At 31.3% G+C, this 24998-nt stretch overlaps 2 protein-coding genes across 5 annotated transcripts in view; one reads left to right on the top strand and one right to left on the bottom strand.

The window, feature by feature from the left end:
• Positions 1–11418, top strand: part of LOC148619692 (calcium-dependent protein kinase C-like) — a 97834-nt gene extending 86416 nt beyond the window's left edge. For 2 of the 3 annotated variants that reach the window (XM_088579868.1, XM_088579870.1), the window contains one exon: positions 4587–11418. In XM_088579868.1, the coding sequence (XP_088435994.1) occupies positions 4587–4739 (153 nt within the window). In that variant the 3' untranslated portion in view covers positions 4740–11418. Of the gene's footprint in view, positions 1–2073; positions 2232–4586 lie in introns of all 3 variants that reach the window. The other variant, XM_088579869.1, reaches the window with a different exon arrangement.
• Positions 11419–13914: 2496 nt separating this feature from the next.
• Positions 13915–23112, bottom strand: LOC148619691 (large ribosomal subunit protein mL62-like). 2 transcript variants are annotated; one of them, XM_088579871.1, is made up of 7 exons: positions 22922–23112; positions 21918–21966; positions 21379–21438; positions 20489–20571; positions 16551–16720; positions 14362–14382; positions 13915–14039 (listed from the first exon to the last, which is right to left on the bottom strand). In XM_088579871.1, the coding sequence occupies exons 1-7, from the start codon at positions 23060–23062 to the stop codon at positions 13961–13963; spliced, it is 603 nt and encodes a 200-aa protein (XP_088435997.1). In that variant the 5' UTR covers positions 23063–23112; the 3' UTR covers positions 13915–13960. The 2 variants fall into 2 exon arrangements, with proteins under 2 accessions (XP_088435997.1, XP_088435998.1); XM_088579872.1 differs by lacking the exon at positions 14362–14382.
• Between the last annotated feature and the right edge of the window lie 1886 nt (positions 23113–24998).

Raw genomic sequence — 24998 nt, 5'->3', positions numbered from 1 at the left:
ATCTCTGAAGGGAATGAATCTTTTGCAATTAGTTCAGTTTTTGATGTTTGAAAATTAACATTTATCTATAACACCCATTTAGTTCGACATGAATGTATGTATTATGAAACAAGCTAGATCCAATCAGGTTTACCTTGCAGCAGCTCAAAGCTTTAGATTCTCAAACCTCTCCACACAGTAGTTTAAACTGCCTGGAATAGTTATATTACACATACATTAGGAATGTTCAAAATAGCAGTGATGCAATCCAGACTAGCATGTTTCTCAAATCCTTGCTTTTAAAATGCCTAGCTATAGCATGACAGTTTTATAATTTGAATTTCATGATTGAAATATTATGTTTTTATTTTTATACCTGTGAACTTATAGGGTTCATTTAGAGATCCTGTTTTTATTCGAACTGTGCCTTGAAAAACCTCAATTTAAGCAGCAAATGTCTTTACCTTTGTTCCTACAATCTTCTTTTGTTACCAATCTCCCCTGTTCTGTTGCAATTTATTTCTGTGGTGCATGGTCAAATATTTTGATTTCTTGATTTTGGATTTTCTGTTTGAAATCACTGATGACAACAAATGTAACATAAAAAAAATAATTATAGACAGATTGTTAACATCTAGTATAGAATTTGAGTTTTTTTCAAAGATATTAGGAAAAATAGATATTGAAGGGATAAGGGGTTACTTTTATCCTAATGATAATTCTGTTTTAAACTTATATATCAAGTGCTTGTTACCAATTCATGACCTGTCTAGTTCAAAAATACATTTCTAAATTGATCTAGAGAATTTCTTCTCAAAGATCTGTTCTGAGATAAAAATGAGCATTTATCAATTAATGCACTAATTGATCTAAGCAATGTGTTTTCTGAAAATTTACAAATTATCAGTTAATGCACTCCGTCTGAGCAATGAGTTTTCCAATTTTCCTATTTATCAATTAATGAATTTCTTTGTCTAAGCAATGAGTTTTCATGAAGATTTACAATTTATCAATTAATGCACTTATTTGTCTAAACAATTAGTTTTCCAAAGTTTTACAATTTATCTATTAATGCACTCCTTTGTCTAAGCAATGAATTTTCTGAAGATTTACAATTTATCAATTAATACACTCCTTGTCTAAGCAATTAGTTTTCCAAAGATTTACAGTTTTATTAATGCACTCCTTTGCTAAACAGTGAGTTTTCCAAAGTATTACAATTTATCAATTAATGCACTCCTTTGTTTAAGCAATGAGTTTTCTGAAGTTTTACAATTTATCAATTAATGAACTCCTCATCTAAGCAATTAGTTTTCCAAAGATTTACAATTTTATTAATGCACTCCTTTGCTAAACAATTAGTTTTCTGAAGATTTACAATTTATCAATGAATGCATTTGTGTCTAAACAATGAGTTTTCTTAATACTTCCCTTTTTACGATCCTCATGATTCTCCAATTTGTAGCAGTTTTAAGGCTAATAACCTTAAAGTGCAGTTATTTATAACCACATCCCTATGAAAATATCTTCGATTTTGGTTTGTAGTTTGTGAATCAGTCAGAACCAATTGGATTTATTTGTTGTCATCAGATACATGTGGTACCATATGATAGCATGGCAATTCATGAGCTCACTAACATTATCTCTAAAACCTCATACAAAAAAAATACCAATTTTATGATGAAGGGTTTTTTTTTTTGTTTTTTTTTTACCTCTAATTTGGAAAATTTGGAAGGCATATAATGTATCATAATCAGATATATCGAAAAATATTTTTTTGCATAGAAAATGAGCTGTTTAAAAAAAATAACTATTTTCCTGTGTGAAATTTTGATTTTAATTGGAATGGGAACCAGTGACCTGGTATTTTCCATTGATTGCAATACATATATCAATACTATAATCATTCATCCACTAAGGAGATACTGAATCCAAACAAAAATTCTACAGTCAACTATAGAATTATTTATTCACACATCAAATACCCTGAGTTAGTAATTAAAAAAAAAAGCATTAGGAATAGTTCTAAATGATGAGTTGCCATGTGTTTTTGTTGTTGTAATGTTGTTTTCAGTGTCTCTTCATTGTTTACAGCATAATCCAAGGGCAGCTGAAAATTTTGACCAGATCTTCACAAAGACTAAAGTGAAAAATACTCCAACTGACAGTGTGGTCATAATGAACATCGATGAACACCAATTCAGGGATTTCTCCTTTGTTAATCCTTATTTCAATGATTGAGTTCTATCCTTGTATGTATATTTTTATGTTTGAGGTTTTATTTTTTTTTAATCCTACGTTCAGCATGTATACAATAAGCAAGGCTGCAATACTATAAAATCTGTGTATTACAATTATCTGAATTTTGTTTAGAATCTTGGCATGGTTTGAAATATATAGAAACTTTTTTTAATAGTAGTTCATAAATTTACTGGGAACTTTTCTTTCTTTGGGGCCTGTTGTCATGAAAGTAACCTGGAAAGTCTGTAGTTGTGAGTTCTGATATTTGAAGTTTGGAAGAAAGTGCATTGGAACATAGGCTAGATTTGATCATAAAATTGAAAAATATCTTTGTATTTTATTTAGGTGCAGAAAATACAGTGCTTTTTAGATAATCTACAAGTGGCTTATAAGCTTCTAAAGCCACTGACGTAGAATACATTAGCATTATGCTTTTATTTTGCCAAATCTGAATAAGATGCTATAGAACTGTAGCCTTGCTATGCATGTTACTTATTTTTTTCCCCAATTATCTTTTGTTTTCAGTCATGATTTGCCTGATAAACATCTGACAATTACCAATGCTTTGCTCTGAGCATTGTCTATAATGCAGGAGTAAGATGTGTGATGAAAAACACTTTCTTTTTAAATGCTGTGATTGAATGTGTTTTGACTGAAGCCAAATAGATTCTCCATCAGTAATAAGTGGTTTCAGTTATTTCTGTACTCAAGATGGTAAAATTTAGATTAAAAAACTGAGCTTTAGTGAGCTTGTTAAAAGCTAAATTTGACCATAGGGAGTGAGGAAGTAGTTTAAATAAAAAATCAACTGAGGGTTTCTCCCATGAAATCAGATGAAAACTTGGAAAATATATCGCTGAAACTTAGTCAGTGCTGGATGGTTAAAAAGTCTTGTGCATTTATAATCATTGGTTTAGAATGGGAGAAACTGGTTTATATATCTCAAATTTCCTCTTCCAAAGCCAACAAGATAAATTATTCAGCAGCCAATCAAAGTAGGTTATTTCCTAAAGAAATGATAGTTAGTTCTCATGAACTAGGTGTATTTTGTCACTGCTAAGTTTTTCCATTCTTGTTTGAAAAACAGCATACCGTTTTAAAAAAGAGTTATTTTCACATCTCTTCAAAATATAGATATTAGACTGAATCAGGATCCCTATAAATTTGTTCTGAAACAAATATCCAGCAAAATAGTTTATTTTTCTTATTTCATAGTAATTAAATTGTAGAGGACAAAGATCTATACAAATTTAACCTATGACCTTAGAACCACTGACAGTCTGATTTTAGTCTAGAGAAAGTGATCTGCTGGTCAAAAATACTAATTAGAACTACTAAATCTTGTTGTTACACAAAAGTGTAGTAGGAATATCTGAGCAGGCCTGATTGTACATGTATGAATAATTTGGCCAACAGAGTCAAGTCGTCCAAGGGCTACTAGGATGTTGCCCAACTTATGATAAGTGACATTATATGTCGCCTGGATATAGCTGAAGTATTGCTGTTAGGGCGTTAAACCCAAACAATCAATCAATCAACCATAAGGCCTCTTTATCTTTTAATTTGGTTCTCTTACTGGATGTACCTGTTTCATATTAACTTTGGTGGTAAGAGAAGAAAATTAGGGCACAAGACTAGGAAAAATCTTCAAAGAGGTCATGTGAATTAGCATGTTTTTTAATGAAGACATTATTTTTGTGTTTTATTATCTCCCTTTTGTATACGGCATCACACCTTGCCCAAAAGTATTTGACTTTAGATATTCAAAGTGCCCTTCACTTTTAAGTAAAAAGTATGATCATTAAGAAGCATTTAGTTTTTATAGAAAAACAGAACCTGGTTGTGCCATATCTCTGGTCCCATTTATGTGTCATGATCAGCTGACCAATGTACGTCATTTTAATTCAGACATTTAACCTTGAAAACCAACTCAAATATGTCAAATTGAGGAAAAGAACCAAACATTCACTTTTCTCATGCAAGATTTTGAAATCTTAGAGACCTTTGGGTAAGATACAATAGTCCCCTAACTTGACAGAACAGTTCAATTTTACCCATTGGTGTTTTAGATTTCCTGATCTGCCATCAAAATTACAAATTGTGTCAAAAGTTTTGCTTTTAATCTAAAGGAGGTATTTGTTTAAATTTTTCAAAAAAAAGAATGTAATAAATACTTTACATCTTAAAATTTTATTATTTTTAAAGGCCAATTTAGGTGATTCATGGATCTACTCCTTTATTTACTGTTGTGAATAATAAACATAATATCCTTTTTGACAGCAACATAATTATAAATTGCCTAGAGATAAACTTGTTTGAATTCACAATTTTCACATTGTTAGGTTTCTGTCTACTTTAAATTTCAGAAAAGCCGTAAAGATGTGAGCAACTTTGATCGTGAGTTTACAAGTGAAGCCCCCAAGATGACACCGACCGACAAGTTGTTTATCATGAATCTGGACCAGACAGAGTTTGCCGGATTCTCCTTTGTCAATCCAGAATTCATCGTCAGTGTTTAAAAAATGACATGACATTTTGTCGGTTTATAATTAATACCGAAAAAGAAAACACAAACTATCTACAGCTCAGTGTAACTAGATTTTTACAGTTGTTGTATTTTCACAATATAATTGTACTTATTAGAATTAGCTCACTGTTCCAGTGAAAATACACAAAGAAGATGAAACACAAACAACAGTGACATTCAACTTGAAAATAGAATGCATTTTTGCCAAGTGGTTTGAAGGATTTTTACAATTTTTTTGAATTCTTCATGTTGTGTTTAGCACCTGATCAGATAGAAATTGAATACTCAGAAATATAGGATCTAATGATTTCCTTTTCAATTTTTAGCAGCTTGATGTTCATTGTAGAATGCACTTAAACATATGATGGGTTAAGTCTTTAAAATATAATCTTTTCTAAGTCTACTCTGCTTCACACCAATGAAATTTCAATTTTTATGAAGTCAAGAATTTAATCAATTCTGTTTTGCAACTTCTTAAATTAATATGTCATAAAATTTGTTTAATTAAAACAGTGAATTTTTACTGAGTGAACAATAATAAATGTTTACCATATATAAATGAAATCTTGTTGACTTTTGGCCAGAAAATCCAGTACCCCCCTTTTTATCCCCCTGTGATGGAAACACTCCTATGCAATTAGGTATAAGTTGTTGTTTGTGTTTTTGCTTCTTTGTGTACTTACTGGAAAAGCCTCTGTAATTTGTTATGAGAGAGATGCTAGAAACAAGGTATTATGTGAATCTGGCTTAAGTTTCATAAAAAATCTTAAATCAAGGATATCCTCAAATTTTTTCTCAACTCAAATTTTAGCCATTCAGCTTTCTTGAAATTTCAGATTTGAGAAAAAGTTGAAGGATTTGAGGAAAATCTCAAATTGAGACTTTTTATGAAACTGGGCTCTGGAACTATATTTTTAGAAAATATTAAAGTTGAACAATAGTACAAAGTCACTCTCAATAAGGAGCTGTTCATGCCATGATTAAGGATATCAGTTTAGTTCAAATATATTTTCTGACGAACACACAGAACTTTTTGAATGAAGAATTCCTATATTTTAGTGAAGTCCCATTCATTAATGCTTTAATCGGTTTTCTGATATCTTGTTCCAGATTCAATATGATGCCCTGTTCTGATGTGTATCATATGCTATGTAAGACAGTCAAACTGCACTGAATGTGTATAAACTTATATTTTTTTCTTTGAACATGCAGCAGATGGTTTCCATTATTTGCTTTTTTTTATAGTTGACAATATCTTAAAATAAAATTCCTGATGATATCTTGACAAAGCTTCTTAACTTTTCTGCATAAAGACATGACTTAATTTTTTTTAATTATATCCTTATATTTATTTTTTATTTATCTCCTAGTGCAGTGCATTAAATTTCATGATGATAAGACTTTTTCCAATCTCTAACATTGTAAGGCACCTGACCTGATCTTATATACACATTTACACATTATTACTTATAGTCATATTACACCAAAAGTGCTAAGAAAAATTCTACACATGTGTTTTGCTTATAAATAGTACATGCATATACATGTGTATATAATTGAACTTCAACTATGTATTATTTGTTAAGTTTACAAAATTTTAAGCTTTATCTCATGTGCAATACTATGGGTTTGTCTGGGGTTGCTCTAATAATGCTGGTAGGGGGAAGTAAGAACAGACAATCAATTTTAAGTCAATTTACATATCATATACTTTATAATAGGAAAAACAAACGTATATGGTGAAATGTTTACAGTCCTTGAACCGATTTGCAACGATTTGAATGATCGATGACCGATGACGCATCTGATCGCAGTTTTGTTATGTAAAATGACGTAAAATCTGTTTGAAATAAAAGAAATGTAATATAAAAGCATAAATTGGTTTTTAAATCTATTACATTATGTAAATATGTGTAAAATTGACAGAAAACAACCAAAAAATGTAAAATACAGTGACCACTCTGTGGTCGTGTGATGCGATCACCGGTATAATGGATTGGTTTGACGGATCGATGACTGACCGGAAACTGATCGTTGACCGATCACAATTTTTGTTGCACGGATTGGTTCAGGTACTGTATATACCCTAAATCCAAAATAGTAGATACTTACAGAGTTCAGCAATCAAATTAAAATTAGACCTATCAATTGTTCAGTCACTGCATGTATGATCTAACAACACTTCATTTGTTTTCTTCTTTTCTGATCAGCCAATCAGAATTCATCTTTCTTGATTTTGAAAGTATTATTCAAAGGGAAAAACCCGAGGATTCTTAAAAGGTCATCTGAACAGGAAGTAGATTGGAGTGTTGTTAGGTCCTACATGCAGTGACTGAACAATTGATGGGGCTAATTTTAATTAGATTGAGAGATCACCGAAAGATTTTCAACTGGATACCTGTCTATACTTACCCCTTTGAGATGGAAAGATTTGTTTGGTTTGACATTTTTTGCCAATAAAGTTTTGAAATAGATTCACACCGGCTGATCAAGAAATTCCAAAATGGGGGACCCCAGTGATCTGCAAAGACCAAACATTTTTAGCATAAGGGAGGCTAGGCATCCATCCCTCCGACTCCCCTTAGGTCTGCCTATGATTCCAACTGTCGTAATATGAAGGCACTTAAGAAAATGTTTGGTAATCAGGATTGAATCTAGACTGGTTTCATTATACAAACTTTTGCTGTTTGAAAAGATTTGGGAGTTTGAAATATGTAACAGATGTAAGATCATCCTAATTTCTGAAATTATCAAAGGGGTAAATTCACTAACTCTAGTTTCTGGCCTACTATTTTGCCAGTTTCAACTAACTTTCTGAAATTTACTATTTGCCTATTTTAAAGCTAAAATACTATTTAAATACTAATACACAGAAAATACGTGCTGTTGCGTTATAATTTTGTCATAAGGAGGGCATAAAACTCTACATCTACATAGTTTTCGAAGAATTTTCACAAAAATGTGAGGATTATGGGTAGTTTTTGAATCCAAAAATATAGAATGCAAGCTATGATCAACAAAATATTTTGTCAAGAGTTGTAATGGTACAGAATGCTATTTTTGTAGAAATATCAAAGAGTTTGATAAATGTGCTCTATATTTTCTACATAAAAAATGTTTCATGAAATAAGCTTTTTTAAAATACAATTTAGATACTAGATTGTCAAATTTTGCGTTATTTACCTCACCAATTTTAGTGCAACACGTGCATTAACAGCAATGAAACTTTGTTTATCACAAAAGGCATGTATTCAACTAGTAAATTATGCAATTTTCAAATTCATTTGAAATACTTTAGTTTTTGGGGCTGATTTTGATATCATCTTAACATACTCTTTTGAAGAAGTGTTCATTTCATGACATAGAAAATTATATTTGGGAATTGAGTTCAAAATAATTCATTTTCAGGTAGTCTTGTAAGCAAACAATTCAACCCTCCCTTTTCTTTTGTAGCCTATAAATAATAATCAAAGTGGTTGATTAAAAACAAATTTTCAGTTTCATTTTAACTGAACTAGTCAATTTTTAATTTTTTTCTGTCAATTTATATATCTTTATCTTAACTATGAAAAAAATAGTTATGCTCAAGTAATCATCACATAAGAACTATAGCAGCCATAATTGAATGCAAACCTTTTTTCTTTATTTTGAATGCATGAAACTAAAATTTAAATTTATACGATGCAATAATTGAGGAAAAAACAAATCTCTGAATTACAAACAACTCAAACATTGTGCTTGGGTCATCCTATGTTTTGACTGATGGTACACAAATTAATTAACATATGAACATACCTACGGGAAATGAAAATCCAAGTTTCAATATTCATGTTACTTGTATGTCCCTGTGATGATTTTAATTCTGCATATGTATTTGCTCAGTTGTATTGTTTTTGTGTCATGAATGAGTATAGCTATAGATTTTTATATTTTGAAAGATTTTTGAGTATTTGTGTGTTTGATTGGTGTGTTTCAGATGTGTATTCTGTCAATTTAGTAATATGAGTAATAGCCATTCGACTCTTAGACTATATGTCAACTATTTAATTTTGTATTTTCATTCATTACCGGTACTTCTGTCTCTCTAAACTGAAGATAGCATTTCCTTTTGCAATGCTTATAAGCTTAATATTGAATATTTCAAATGTTTAAATTCTCTAAACATATACAAGCTACAGCACATACAGTTATGATGTTCCAGGAAAAAGAGTTGGTCTTTCATTAAGTAACAGTGACATTTTTCCTTATGTCATATTTTTTGACAGTGTAGGAGATTCATATTTGCTCTCAATTACCATTGAATTGTCAGGGAGATGTTTAAATCTCATTCTGAATTGTTGTGACTGTTACCTTGATGGTCATTTAATCAAGGGACAACCAACTCGATCTCCTGAATAGTATTATTAGATGCACTGTAAGATGTGAACAAAAAAGTACATCCTGTACGACAGAACAGTTGTTAAACTGAATAATCTCTAAACAAATCTGTGTCAAAGCATTTGTGTTTAATGCATTACTGACTTTCATCTTCTAGTGTCATAAGCATTAATGTATTACCAAACTATTTGTTATTTTGAAAATATAGGCTTATATGTATACATTTGATAAGTGTTTTATTTATAGTGCAATTAATTTAGATTTATATTTGTATAGTAGATGCTATTATGTACACTTTCTGGTTTCTGTTGAACAACTTGATGCAGCTATATGCTGAATGAAGTGTTGTTATATTATAGACTTTCTCCTTCAGCATGTATAGACATGTATTGACTTCGTTTTTAGTTTCTGAAGAAAATTCACACAAGGATACAACTTGAATGAATTCTATTTGAGTAGAAAATCTTGATTATTGTGGTAGAAGGTGGTAACTTGACTCAAACTGAGTACGACTCTTGGCTGGCTGTCATTTTGATAGCTTGGAATGTCTATAGCTCTATAGATATTATTAATTAGGTAATTTTGTACATACATACTTTTTGGTTCATTTTACGCCTTCTTTGTAAGTGCTCAAAATGATTACTTGAAACAAAATTTTAACTTGTTTTGAACAGACCTTTAAACCATCCAAATTAAGCATTCAAATAATGCAAAAATAAAAACTGTGAAAATATTATGTTTATTAGTAAAGAAAATAAAATAGAATATTTTACCATCTAGTCATGGTAGTGACACTCACTGTTAGTCCTGAGGTAATCTTAGTATCCCATCTATCTTGACAGCTTTAAAGGGAGATAATTTAAACTACAAACAAATAAAGCCAACAGAAAAATAAGATAACAAAAGTTTTTAAATCATTTGATTTATAAGATTCTGTTACTATGACAACGCTTTTGTGAATGATATTATGCCAAAATGAACAAATCATCTATCTTGATCCATGTCAAAGAGCCGTTGTTTAAACATGTTATATGTGTAACTAAAGATGGCAGCAGTGGCTAAAAATATATGGGTTGTATAAAAGATTGACAATCACTCATGTATTAATGTAAAATTGGAAATTATTGGCATGTTTATATAATTGTTAAACATCGGCATATCTAAATTAGAAGGGGGGATGGGGGTTGCAGCCTCCCACCTGTTGAAATTTTTTGTTAATTTCTGGCACTTGACCCAATAACAGCCTGAACCACTCTCTCAAATGACTCAATAACATTTGATTATCTATAATTATGACTTCTGTTCCATTCTACAGCATGATTTTCCAGATTATCAGACAAAATCCTATAATTTAATCAGGAAATATCTAATAAATTCATCATAGCGTTAGCTTCAAAGGATATTTAAGAGTGTTAGCTGGAAACCAAATAATTTAGAATTTAAAATATCATTCCAACTGGTATTAGATTTTCATGCCTATGACCAAATAATTTATCATATTGCTCATTACATTTATAATTCAAATACTCAGAGAAAATACCCATACCTAAATACTTGTAGTATAGTTCACCATTGTGTGCCATTATACACAATAATTATTACATAGCTTGTACTTGGAACAATTTTGTTTTTTAACCAAATCCTAAATCAAAAGGACACTTGCACAGAAATTTCAGAAATAAAATTAGGTATTTTTTACCCACTATTTATAATGGAATGTATTGTATACTTTTTTACCATTAACTAATGTAAAAATACATGTAAAGATACTTTGACCCTACAACAAACGCATTATCTAAGGACAGCTGTTGTGAATTGTTCTTCTTATATGTTGTGTAATGTGTATTCTGTAGATCAATTGCTATTTCTTACTTTGTCTTATTGTAGGATTTATTCTATTTTTTCCTCTTGCTTCCATAATTTTTTTTAGATTTACAAAATCGCAAATTGCCATGTATTGTGTGCTATTAAATTATATAGGCAAGCTTTGTGTCATAGGAACATTAATCACTCCAGTATCATTTGGATATTTTTGCCTATAAAGTCTACATGGTATTGTATAATGCATTGGTTGTATGACTATTTATTTTAAGTCTTTGACTTCCCTTTACTTTTTGCCACCTTTCCTATGTTCGTGAATAATAGATTTTTTTCTTTATTCTTTACTTGTGAACAGTGTTGGCAATACAAATATTTTCAACTGTCCTTCATGTGATCTGTTTCCTTCCTTACAAGGTGTATTACTTTATTTGTTATTGTTGAAAATAATATATAATAATAAATATTTGAATAAATATTCTTCTGTATTTTCATCACAGTGACAGTGTAGAGATAAATTCTTTTCCTTTTTGTCACCTTTGAAATAACACTCTTCACATATGAGGCATGTCATATTTTCTTTCTTTAAGAAACATAAAAGGAGCCAAAAAACTTAATTGTGATTGACACAATTGATGCATGTGTATTAATCTTACCAATCTATATCACATGAACTCACCTTTTTAGCAGACCTGGCTGAATGCCATGTGAGCTATTGCCATCACTTGGCGTCCGTCGTCGTCATTTACAATTTTTCAAAACTCTTCTCCTCTGAAACTACTGGACCAATTAGAACCAAACTTGGTATGAATGTTCCTTGGGGTATCCTGCATAGAAATGATGTGGGGATTTTTGATCCATCGAAAAACATGGCCGCCGTTACTAAAAATAGAACATAGGGGTCAGACAATAGTTTTTTTTACATATATCTCCAAAACGGTGAAGTTTAGCCAAATTCTGACAGTGGGTAAAAGTGTTCAGCATGATGAGATCTATCTGCAGTCTATTTTCATTTTAATCTATTAACCTATGTTGGAGTTATTGCCATTTTTCAAAGTATTTTTGATATTTATTATGTTATTTCTTTCAAAAATCTTCTCCTCTGACACTATTTTACCAATTGAAACAAAACTTGGTATAAGTGTTCCTTGGGGTATCCTGCATAGAATCGAAGTGGGGTTTTTTGATCCATGGAAAAACATGGCCACTGTTACTAAAAATAGAACATAGGAGTCAGACAGTAGTTTTTCGCATATATCTCCAAAACGGTTAGGTTTAGCCAAATCCTTTCAATAGCTGAAATGATTCTTATATTTAGTAATACAAAAGTCTTCAGGCATAAAATTTGTCAGAGGCTTTCTTATAAGAGTTATTGCCCTTAACAGGGGAAAATGACAGGTTATTTTTTTTTACAGTTTTCAGCCAATGTCTTGAAAACTATGATAGATTTATACTTTCATTTACTGAAATGATCTTTATGATAAGTCCTATCAAAGTTTTCTTGAGTCAAAATTGTTGGACAACCTCTTGTTTAATTTATTGCCCTTGAAAGGCAAAATTCAACAAGGTGAGTGATACAGGCTCCTGGAAGCCTCTTGTTCCAATAATTCAAAGATACATCAGTTCAGAGAAACCTGTCAAAATTGATCCCTGAATAATTCAAAACCTCTCAAAACTGAACACTGGATAATAAAAAAACCTGTCTAAACCAGACATTTTTAAGTCCCTTTGTATCAATTTCAGTGTAGCTTGAACCTAAATAAACCAAACAAATTCTACAGTCAAATGAGGATTTTAGTTTAGGCAGATTTCTATATAGTCCTTGTTACTTTTTAAGTTTTACTCAAGATATCATTAATAAACTAAAGTTAACAAAGGATGACGAGAGGATGTTACCATAATATAACCCCAAAAATCTGGAGATAGTATAAAAAAAACTGCTATAGTACTGTCATTTAAGCATTTGGTTCTCACACAAAAACTTGAGTAATGGATCTGTATGAAATTGAACCTCAAAGTTACATCCCACATTATAAAGTAAAACTGATGATCTTTAGGGGATTATAATTTTATTCCTTTCAGAATTTGACCTCGAAGTATTGAGAATTAGGGGCAAAAATTAATCTATTTTTGTTATCCACACAATAGCTGGACTAAAATTGTACTTCATATCATTTAGGAGGTAGACTTAGGGTAAGGGAGATAACTCTTGAAATTAGTGATATGTTCGTATAATATTCAATTTCAGCAAAGCCTTTCAAGCTTTCATTTGAAACAGAATGAAATTAGTCCAAGTTACTTTGATGTTTACCAGTATGTGAGATTGATGTAAAATGCTGAATACAAACATTCCAATGATTTGTAAGAGTTGTGTCCCTTACCCTCAGTAAGGTTGGATCTGATAAAATAAAGTTTGAATTTTGTACCTTTTGAACTGGATTAATTCCATTTAAAAAACAAATAGTACTTTGACGATTTTGGATGGATGCACAACACTGTTAAAAGTTAACAGTGAAAAAAGAAATAATTAATATTAACAAATATTAGTAGGTTTAACATCTTATGGCAGATTTTCAGGACAGAAAGTCTGATCAATTGAACAGACCCTGCTTTTATCTAAAATGAAATAAATCATGATAACATGAACACAATAATTTCTGTATGTAAAGTAAACCTGTGGGCTGTGGCATTTAAGTCTTCAGAGGTCTTTGCCCCAGTACTTTAATGTCATTGTACAATGCATTTTTGAAATAAAAATTTCATTAAAATTTGCAGCATCTATTTAAATTCTTAAAAAAATTCCAAAATGCAAGTTTTAGATATTGCTATTACCAATCTGTCACAATTTTTGCAATAATAAAAACATTTTATCATACAAAACCCCCATAAGATAGAAAACATTTACTGCATTCAGCATCTGCAAATTTTAAAGCATATTTCTTCCAATATTAGGCCTTTTACAGATGGACAAATAGTTTTATAACTTTACTGAATAAAAAATTAACACTATTTATAACATTAAAACTTTTGTCTATCTCTCTTTTTTAAAGAATGTTCTTTTTTCTGTCTTATTCTTTCTCTCTGTGCTTTCTCTTGCCTGTAAAATAAAAACATCATGGTAATTATTTTATGAAGTATCACATTGGACTGACATGCAAGGAGTTTGTACTCCATCTTGATTCTATTTTTCTCATTATTAGGGCAAAAAGATGAAAAAATTGTGGCCTGCCCAGGAATTTCTCACAAATTATCTGGTTGTATCTTCCCATTATTAGGCAGTACGATCCAGACTAACAGACATGGAGTATTATATGGACTGCAACTTTTTTAAATAGTGAGTAGTGTAGTAAAGAAACTAGTATCTATTATAGTGCCTAACTTAATTGGAAACACTACTAATTAAATTAAATTATATTTACAATTCTTCCAATTTCCACAACCTGAAATTAAGTGTTGCATTCAATTAATATAATTATCAAATTTTGAAAGAAAATAATACATCTTGACCTGAGGCAAAACCAAAGGACATCTTGTTTACTTTTGTATTGAGTATGATCTAACAATACTCCATATTTGAAATATGGACATAAAATAGCCTATTTAGTTAGTGCAAAGCAAATGTAATACAATATATAGTTACTGGCTAAATAAAGAGCTTTGCAGAACACAGCATGATACCATCGCAGCAAGTTGAACTCTGTTTATTATGGGCAAATATGGACAAAATATTAATTTTTGACACACTAATGCATAAGGAATTGTATTTCATTATGAACACAACAACTGATAGGGGTTTTCATAAGAAATTGCAGCTCATTATGAACACAACAACTGATGGGGATTTTCATAAAGAATTGTAGTTCATTATGAACACAACAACTGAAAGGGATTTTCATAAGGAATTGTAGTTTATTAAAAACACAACAGGGATTTTCATAAAGAATTGTACTTCATTATGAACCCAACAACTGAAAGGGATTTTCATAAGGAATTGTTGTTCATTATGAACACAACAACTGATATGGATTTTCATAAGGAATTGTAGTTCATTATGAACACAACAACTGATATGGATTTTCATAAGGAATTGTAGTTCATTATGAACACAACAACTGATAGGGATTTTCATAAGGAATTGTAGTTTATTAAGAACACAACAACTGATGGGGATTTTCATAAGGAATTGTAGTTCATTATGAACACAACAACTGATAGGGATTTTCATAAGGTATTGTAGTTCATAAGGAATTGTAGTTCATTATGAACACAACAACTGATAGGGATTTTCATAAGGAATTGTAGTTCATTATGAACACAACAACTGATAGGGATTTTCATAAGGAATTGTAGTTCATTAGGAACACAACAACTAATATGGATTTTCATAAGGAATTGTAGTTCATTATGAACACAACAACTGATAGGGATTTTCATAAGATATTGTAGTTCATGATGAACACAACAGAGATTTTCATAAGGAATCCAATAAAAACAACTTCAAAAATGTACCAAAAATAAAAAAGTAGATGTTTGTTGGTGTTCCCCAATGTTGTATTTCATTAACTCCAAAAATGGTTAGACATAAGGCTTTCTTGTGAAAAAACTTTTAAAACAGAATTTAAAAATGAGAACATTGACATCTAAATTGTCAATATCAGATTTACAATGCCTTTTTTCTATCAATTCTAATAATATCACCTATTTTACTAATTTTAGCTTCTTAATATCAAAGGAACTAGATATTGCCCCTAATGGGACTAAATACCTTCCAACCTGTTGAACCCTGTACATTTGGGGACCAATCTGGACAAACGATTCATATGGGACAATTTTTATGAAGGATAGACTCGGCACTTTTTACATACAATTTTGCTGCCATTTCTAAAACATCCAACTCTTAAAACATAATCAGTACTAATTTTCAGTAACATAATGACAGAACATGACTGCAAGTTTACTGTAAACATAAATGTCTACAATATGATCATCCCTATATGGTAATTTAACACCAATTTGAGTTTCATACTAATCCTGCAAGTTGTTGAGAAAGAGATATGCAGACAACACATGAGGCCAAGTTTCGCTGAAAAATTCTCAAGTCCAACAACTGTCATTTCTACAAATGTTTGCTCAAACATAAATTCCTGACTAAATGCACATCCCAATATAGTAATCTATCATTACATTAAAATATAACAAGTTGTTAAGGAGAAGTTGGGAACAATGCATTAGACCAAGTTTTGCTGAAAAATGCCTAAGTTCAACAGCTGTCATTTCTACAATTTTTGTCCAAACATAAATTCCTGGCAGTATGCATATCTCTTTGTGGTAACATTACATCCTAAAAAGTTTCAGGTCTGACAGACAGACAGACAGACAGACCTGTCTATATACCCCAAGTATAATTAGAAACAATGTGTTAACATTTAAAAAAAAAAAAGGAAAGTTTTCCTCAAGTTATTGTGAATAAAGAAAAGTTAACGGATGCTAATAACATATGACAGCTGCTGCCGACAGGTGATATCATTATATGGCAAAAAAGCATTTTTGTGGTTGTATAAAAACTGTTTAATCCTTATACTTAAGGTGAAGATAGTTTATAACTTGCCTCCTTTGGACCTCTTTTAAATATTCTTCTGTCGGAGGTTCATTAACTTTCATACTGTTAAAAACTGCTGTTCTAATTTTGTTAATACAGTCTCCTTGGTTCAGTAACATTTGACGGGTTTTGTGTGATGTTGTAACAAAGTAACCATCTTTGTTTATTCTATGTTTTTCCTGAAAAAAATAACCATAGGCAGTTGAATCCGATCCACCAGAAGCATAGGAACAATTTGAAAATTGCAGTGAGAATGACCTTTCATTATTAACCTTATTGATAGCTATAGTTAATCTAATAGGGCAAATATCATTCATTACAGACATGCAAAAATATGAACCAACATTATTGTAACATTGCAATTTTTACCAACAAGCCTAAGAAGTTTACGATGCACTGGATTTTCTAAATATCATATATACAACAAATCAAAGTATTATTTATATCTGCTATCCATAAGTTACTAATGACTATTGCGAAAGCCTATATTCACACTCTTATTATTCTTTATACATGAGTTGTGTATCATTTTGGTTTGGATGTGCTAAAGTTTTGGTCTCACTAACCACTTCTAACGTTTCCATTACTTTACATGTTAAAAAAGTAATTTTCAAAGTCTCACTGTGAATTCCCAGGACAAATGACATCTTAAAGCTGCATACCGTCGCGAAGCTTGGAAAATAAGGCTTCCAAAATCATTATGCTAATGGTACGATGATAGTAGAAATTCTTCACAAAATTTACTTGAATAAATAATACTGAAAATCCACATTTTTACCTGTTCTGCTAACTGACAGCATGGAGGCATATTACTCACACATGTAAACAATATTCATACACTTTTGTAGTTAATTACATATATGATTTTAAAGTACACATTCTCAGCTTTATTTTGACTACTTTTAATCATAATACACACAAATAATGCACTTACAATGCATATGTCTAGGTTCAGTGTGTTTTTGGTACTACATAGGGGGATGGCCATTTGAACCGGAAGTGGTTAGTGAGACCTTAAAAATATTTCATGAGTTTTTATGTTTTTCTTTTTTTACATTTTATGAAAGCTTGAGGTTTTGTGAGTCTAATAAGACCAAAACTATCAAAATCAGACATAGGACTACAAGGAAATGTCATTTTTATATCATGCCCCTCAGTGATATTTTCCCTAAATTACTAAAAAATTACAATTTTAACTAACTTGTCACACCAAATTGATACCTATGATAATTCAAGAAGTTGTAATAGTAAATATCATTTATCATTATGAAAAAAGAACAGATTTCAACAATTTATATCATACCTATTTCATTACAGTGCGATTCTAAGTCTGTGCTGTGTGACTATTTGAGTACTTTGAATATCCCAAGCAGTGACGTGTATTTCATGGATGACGTCAAGTTATGAGTCACTGTTACTAATAAAAATCTTGTTGCTATGTTGTTTTTTAAAATACCTTGCACAATGCACCTCTTAAAATATAGCCAGATTACCAATATCACTATACTGATTTATGGGAAAGTGGAAATAATGACCAGGAAAGGCAATTTTCCTCAAATTATGCATTTTTCTGAAATATGCCATAATTTAATTTATGGTCTCACTAACCACTTCTAACGTTTCCATTACTTTACATGTTAAAAAAGTAATTTTCAAAGTCTCACTGTGAATTCCCAGGACAAATGACATCTTAAAGCTGCATACCGTCGCGAAGCTTGGAAAATAAGGCTTCCAAAATCATTATGCTAATGGTACGATGATAGTAGAAATTCTTCACAAAATTTACTTGAATAAATAATACTGAAAATCCACATTTTTACCTGTTCTGCTAACTGACAGCATGGAGGCATATTACTCACACATGTAAACAATATTCATACACTTTTGTAGTTAATTACATATATGATTTTAAAGTACACATTCTCAGCTTTATTTTGACTACTTTTAATCATAATACACACAAATAATGCACTTACAATGCATATGTCTAGGTTCAGTGTGTTTTTGGTACTACATAGGGGGATGGCCATTTGAACCGGAAGTGGTTAGTGAGACCTTTATTGAAAAGTGGGAGTTACCTCCCTTGTATCATAGATTGTCTATTGTAAATTTATTTCCAATGTCTGTATGTAGCCATGTATCCACATTTTGGCTAATTTCAATGGCAGATCCAGAGGCGGTGAAGGGGGATTGCACCCCCTTTTTATTGGAAAATTTGTCATTTTCATGTGTAAAATTGATAAAAAAAAATGGCAAATAATGTCCTAGCACCCATCCCTTTTCTGAGGAACCATGGATGCCACCCCTCCTTTTCAAAGTGCCTGGATCCGCCCCAGAATTTGACCAGTTTCTTAAATTGGATCAACTGCATAAACATTGTGCAAAACCTAGTATATTTGATATTTGCAAGTATATCAAGAATAATATGATTACGGTTGTTGTCCTTAAGTGCATTTATTTTGAAAGTTTGCACAAAAAAAAAAGAATTTTGTCTGCATACCAAGATTCACATTTCATAATATGCTAGACAAAAGCCTAAATCTAGAATGTTTATGGAGTAGTGAAATAGAATAATGAGTTTTTAAATACAGAGTCAGTAAATCAGAATTCTGACACATGTTTAGCCACACAAAAAAATAAACATTCTGGTACATAGTCAATCTATCAGAGCACAGCATATGATTCTTTAGTTAAATGCATTTCTGGTAATGTTTTATCTGCCTAGCATTATTTTTGTACATCTGTGAATATCAAAAATAAGGTCAATAAGATCCCTGGATCTACACAAGCATACCACTATGCTTATTTTCAGTATACACTACTTGTTTTTTTTTAGACTGATAAATACAAAAATACTGTTAATTTTGATATGCTGTACACTTTCCAAGGATTACTCCTCATCAGCAGTATTCAAACGAATTTTCTAGGAAATTCAAGATACAAAAAAAAATTGTTTACAAAACATACTTAAAACCAAAAATATTGGAATAGGAACCCAAATCCAGAGTTATCAGACTTAACTTACAATGTACATCAGGTCATAATGTTCTTATAATAAAGCCTTTTCAAGCAAATGTTTCTATCAATGTGTTCAGAACTATTGTACTAAATATTTCACAAATCATGTAATTTAAGGTGGTCATACTCATACCCACTATGCACTCCAAATAACCAAAAGCACAAAAATACTAAGTTCCTCTGAACTTAAAATATTTTACAAAAAAAAAAACAAACACAGGTAAGACATACTCAAGAATTTGTCTGCTAAGCTTTTTTTCTGACTTGGTGTCATCCTAAGTTGGGGTATGGAGGAACAGAATTCCAACCTCTTACCTTGTAGGAGTAGGGTAGGAAACAAAATTAAAGTGCATAAATTCAAAAAAGCCCCATTTTCTAGAGGACTAATACAATGTGGGTTCAGACATAATGGAGCATATATTTCAATATACATATAAACATCATATGACTATCATGTGACTATCATTTTTTCACAAGCATATGATAATCAAATGTTACCAATCAATATTAACAAATGGTAATCATATGACATTATTTTCATATGTAAATTACCATATGTTTATCATTTGAATCATGCCATCATATGATTATCATGCTTGGCACCTTTGGATGGGTATCAATCAAATCTTCTTTAAAAGGAAACTTAAAACAATAATAGAGGAGAAAAACCTCAAAATGGTAATCAATGCAAATTTAACCTTTGACCTTAGAAGCACTGAGAGCCTGATTTCAGTCTGACAGGAAGTTAACTTGCAATACCAAGGATAATACAAAACAAGTATCTTTTCTAGTTTCGTATCTTTAACAACAGTCTGAAAAATAAATCCTAGTTGATATTAAACAGAAAAAGGCATCATTTTTAAAAATATCAATACATGTATATTCAACTTTGTTATCTTACAGGTTATACCTGCTTCATATTATAATACCTGTTCAATGAATCTTTGTTTGACATCCTCCGGTATCCATTCAGCTGTTTGCACATGGAATCGGATTTCCACTTTATTATTGGCTGCAATAACATGTACCAAATAATGTGAGTAAATACAAACCAAATAAACAATTAACTAAAATACAGGGTAGGAGAGCTAATGATAATTCCAAGTCTCTTATTAACTTAATACAAATTTAGTACATGTACAAAGAAAAAAAATTCTGAAAGAACCTTAGTGAGCATGCTAACATACCCCACACCTTCACATTGCACACTTAGTTTAAAAAATGGTCCCCCTTTTGAAAATCCATCCCCTGAAAGCTTTTATGGTTACCAACATTTCATCCATGTTTAATGGTAATTTAACAAGAAATGAAGGTATTATTGAAATGATACACATGTAGTGACGACAGACGACACATGAACTTATTCTGACGATGGACGAATAAGATACAAACATTATACCTTGTTGCATAGGGTATAATTACTCACTGAATAATTGTGCAGTACCAAGTTATTTGAGCAACTTGACAGGTGTTTCTAGAAAAGCAGAGGATGCTTACCCTACTGGTGCACCTGGTCCATGCTCCCAGTTTTAATGGAGTCTGAGTTGCTCATTTACTTTTGTTACTTTGTATTATTTTAGTTACTTTGTTCTTTGTTGTGTTAGTCTGTTTTCCATGTCTAGTCTTTGTGCCTGGATAACATTCTTTTGATTTCCACTAGAATCATGGTTCCCTTGATTACTTGTAAAAGATCTACCATATAAGCATCGTATTTGCATCCTAATAATGAAAAGATTCAGGTGATATGTTAGCAAACTAAAGAAAAAAGCGTAGTAAAGTATTACTTTGCTTTCCATATTAAGAGTTTACAGTTACTAACTCATGTGAACATTCTGTCCTCCAGGTCCACTTCCTCTTAGTGCTTTTATTTCTAATTTTTCTGAAAACAAACAAAACGTAAGACATTTGAATATACACTGGCATTTTCAAATCTATCATAATAAACAACTTTAGTAAACAAATTACCAGTACAAAAAAATTAACCAAACAATGGACACACACAAAAATGTTCTAAATTCATCATCTTCCCTGCAGTAAAGAAAATGGGTCAAACACAGAAATAGCTGGGACACCATACAGTTGAAAAATACACCAAGTTAGTAAATAAGAAGTTTAAGTGTGAAAGACCTGAAATCGCATCCCATGATATAGGACCCAATACTAAAGTTGTGTACCAGCAAATATCTAGTGGCTGTGATTTATAGTTGCTGAGAAAAATGTTACAAAAATATTTTCACTACACATCCACCAACCACCCGGCCGACATTCACCATTAAATAAGCCGACTTACACGAGTGCTAGCCAGCCAAAAATTTTTAAAATATCAGAACTACACAAAAATGACACATAAACACTTACCAACTGGGATGAAGCCAGTGAATCCTGTTTTAGTAGCTTCTGGCCTATTCTGAAGTGCAAATCAATGTAAATATCATAACTTCACCCATTATCAAATCAACTGAATGAAAAACAATGAACTTATGGAATAATTTTGTAATAAGGTAATGTTCCATCTACCTATAATAGAAAGGTACAGAACTCCTCTTCCATTCTGACATTCTCACCTGCACTAAAACCTCTCATGTCAATTATATTTACCATTATATTGAAATCTCTTCAACCAAAAAAGTTAAATTTTATAATTTTTCTTTTTTTCCTGCTACATTTTACTTCAATTACTACTGTCCTACTGACATCCCTGTCTCTCACATTATCAATTATAAACCCTTAAAATGTATACCTTATACATTGATAAACATAAACAATGTATTCAGCTCAATGATAAATAGGGACCAAACTCAAAGTCAAAAACAGCTAAAATAATGCCCCTTCAGCAGTTTTGTAATAGGTCGACAGGGACACATTTACAATTTAGGCATTTTAGCTGAAGGTATGAGAACACAATTAATTCCCCTTGGTTTTCGTTGTATACGAATATAGTTTCAACTTTGGTAGTAGGTACATTCCATATTTTTTACTGGAAACTTATTTGCTGAAGTTTTGCCTCTAATTGGTAGAAAATAGGTTCAAATTACATGGGATTTTTTTCATTAATCAATTCTGACTAAAAGTTGTGATTTGGTTCAGTGGAAGAAGGTTAAAATTTAGGACTTTTAACTCAGTTCATTTGTCATGTTTACCCCATCTCCGAATTATATGTATTAATTTCAGAAAATGATGGTAATATTTTCTACAATTTATATATAAAATCCTGTTTGTACATATCTTTAGGCCAGAGAAGTTTTATTCAGTTTGCGCCGGTGGAATTTTTTTAATCTGCTCAAATGTGTATATTGAAATGCACTTGAAATTTAATTGCGGTCTCGTGCCTGAACAACATAAATTTACATGAGAAAAAACACCTGTCCAATGATGTCAGGATTTCTACCAGGATAAAGTTGATCTATACTGTATATACTTTTATAGCTCCTACATGGATGTCGATAAATGTGCTTAGAAGAAGCATTTAATATGCATTTTGTGCAAAAGGACAATAAAGACATGACTTTCAATCAACCGGAAGTTTTCAATCCTACTCTAATTTAAAACAATAACGGAAAAGAGTTGTCCAAAAATTGGTCGACACCCCGGGAAATATGACAAAGGTAGAATACACGTAGTACTTATTGTGTTCAACGCTAACACAGATGTTCTGCAAATGTTTCTGAGATCCTTCGCGGAGAAAGAAATAATAATGATAATGATAAGAAGAAGAGGTAGATGAAGAACAAAAAATAATAAGTTCCGGTCCACTTCGAATTTGTTTGACCTGGGATTAAATTTTACAAACGATCGTGTTTTATTAGCGAAAACAATCATGTGGGAATATATGGAGTGTGCATGTGTATAATTACATGTTGTAATCAGTGACTTTATATTATATGTTATTCCGCCTTTAGAGGGTATATAATGTTACATTCACGGCTTATGATTCATATTCCATAAGCCGAATATAGATTGTAAGCCGTGAAAAATACCCAGCTGTCTATGGTCTGAATAACTATTATGTTATAATGGACGTCTCCGTATTTGATGAAAAATCAGGAAATAAAATTTAAAGTTTTTACACGTACATTCTATCATTAATCAATGAGTTAAATATAATTAACTCCTTGCATTAATATTTGGATTTTCTCCCAGACATATGTTATATTTAAGTCTTGGTTGCCTTGTTTTTCCTTACCATTGTGTCATAGAAAAAAATAAAACCCCATTTTTTTTATTCCAAAAACTTTATATTCATTTTTAACAACTGTACAAGTGAACATATCTGTATGTTGTCCAATTAATGCTGTTTTTTTTTCAAATTTCAGCAATGTTAAGTTGGATACTGTCAACAGATACAAATATTCCGTCCGTGCTTGATAGGACGTTTTTCGTGTAATACCGACGCCATGTATAAAGAAATAAATTATTGTTACTTCACATTTATTAGGTCCGCAACTGGCAATCCATTCAGGTAATTAGTATCCATTAGCCCCTCAAGTATCAATAATATTTTTATTTTTGTTACTTTTTCAAGTAAATCCGAGTAACCGTAGCTAGTTCAAATTTTGTCAGACACCCTTTATTTGTTTGTAAAAGTTTCAGTTTTGCTGTAGTTGATGAAAAAGTAACAAGGTTCACGATCCTTAACGTCCTCCATTCACGATCAATCTGAAGTACTTGACTTACATTATCGATCTGTTCCATTCATTTCACTCGCTTGACAATGTGACGGGGTTGTGTATGAACACACGTATTTCCAGCGTATCAGATACTGGTACACATTTCTCTGATATGGACAGATGAAAGCCGTACCGTCTGCAGAGGCTGTGTGATGGCAAATGGCAATGATCAAGTCGGACTTAGGGTTACCAAAGCTCTCGTGCTTCTAATGAAGATTGTTTTATTCTTTTAAGGCATTGATTGGAGTTACTCGTAATATCCGACAAAAAGTAACTACAAAAAAATTAGAGTGACTTGTTATATTCGGAATCTAATTCCGTGAACTTGCTAAACAACCAAAGCTTAATTGTACAGTTGATTGTGATTGATTGGTTGAGGCATTCTGTCTGATATCACAAGCATTTTTGCAGAACTATTACGTTTGATAAATCGAACAGATCTTGTGTTTTACTAATCCGACATGTCGGGTCGACTTTGTAATGCAGGTTCTATTAAAAGGCGTTTCGGGTGTACGCCTCGATAAAATTGATTTTTTTTTTTGCAAGAAATTTTCAATTTTAACAAATTTTATCCCAAAACTAACCCGAATAATTCAGTCGTTATATTCCACTCACTATATATATATATATATATATATATATATATATATCTATATATATATTTATATATATATCGATCGCTACATTAAGTCGCTCGTGAGTCGGACAGAATCAATGACGATGAGGGCTTGAATTATTCGAGTTACCCCAAAAATTGAAATCTTGGATTCGC

Source organism: Perna viridis, chromosome 4, assembly GCF_037379345.1.
Source record: "Perna viridis isolate PV_CMFRI_1.1 ecotype Kerala chromosome 4, ASM3737934v1, whole genome shotgun sequence".
Classification (NCBI taxonomy): Eukaryota; Metazoa; Mollusca; class Bivalvia; order Mytilida; family Mytilidae; genus Perna; species Perna viridis.
This window is presented reverse-complemented; position numbering and strand designations above follow the sequence as displayed.

What these genes read in the sequence shown, in the direction of transcription:
- LOC148619691 (XM_088579871.1), bottom strand. Translation starts at nt 23,062, where the DNA reads ATGTCTTTATTGTCCTTTTGCACAAAATGCATATTAAATGCTTCTTCT. An exon ending in AGGACAGAATGTTCACATGA is followed by an intron (nt 20,572 to 21,378) that starts GTTAGTAACTGT and finishes ATGTTATTGCAG; the next exon opens with CCAATAATAAAGTGGAAATC. An exon ending in TTAAAAGAGGTCCAAAGGAG is followed by an intron (nt 14,383 to 16,550) that starts GCAAGTTATAAA and finishes ACTTAATTTCAG; the next exon opens with GTTGTGGAAATTGGAAGAAT.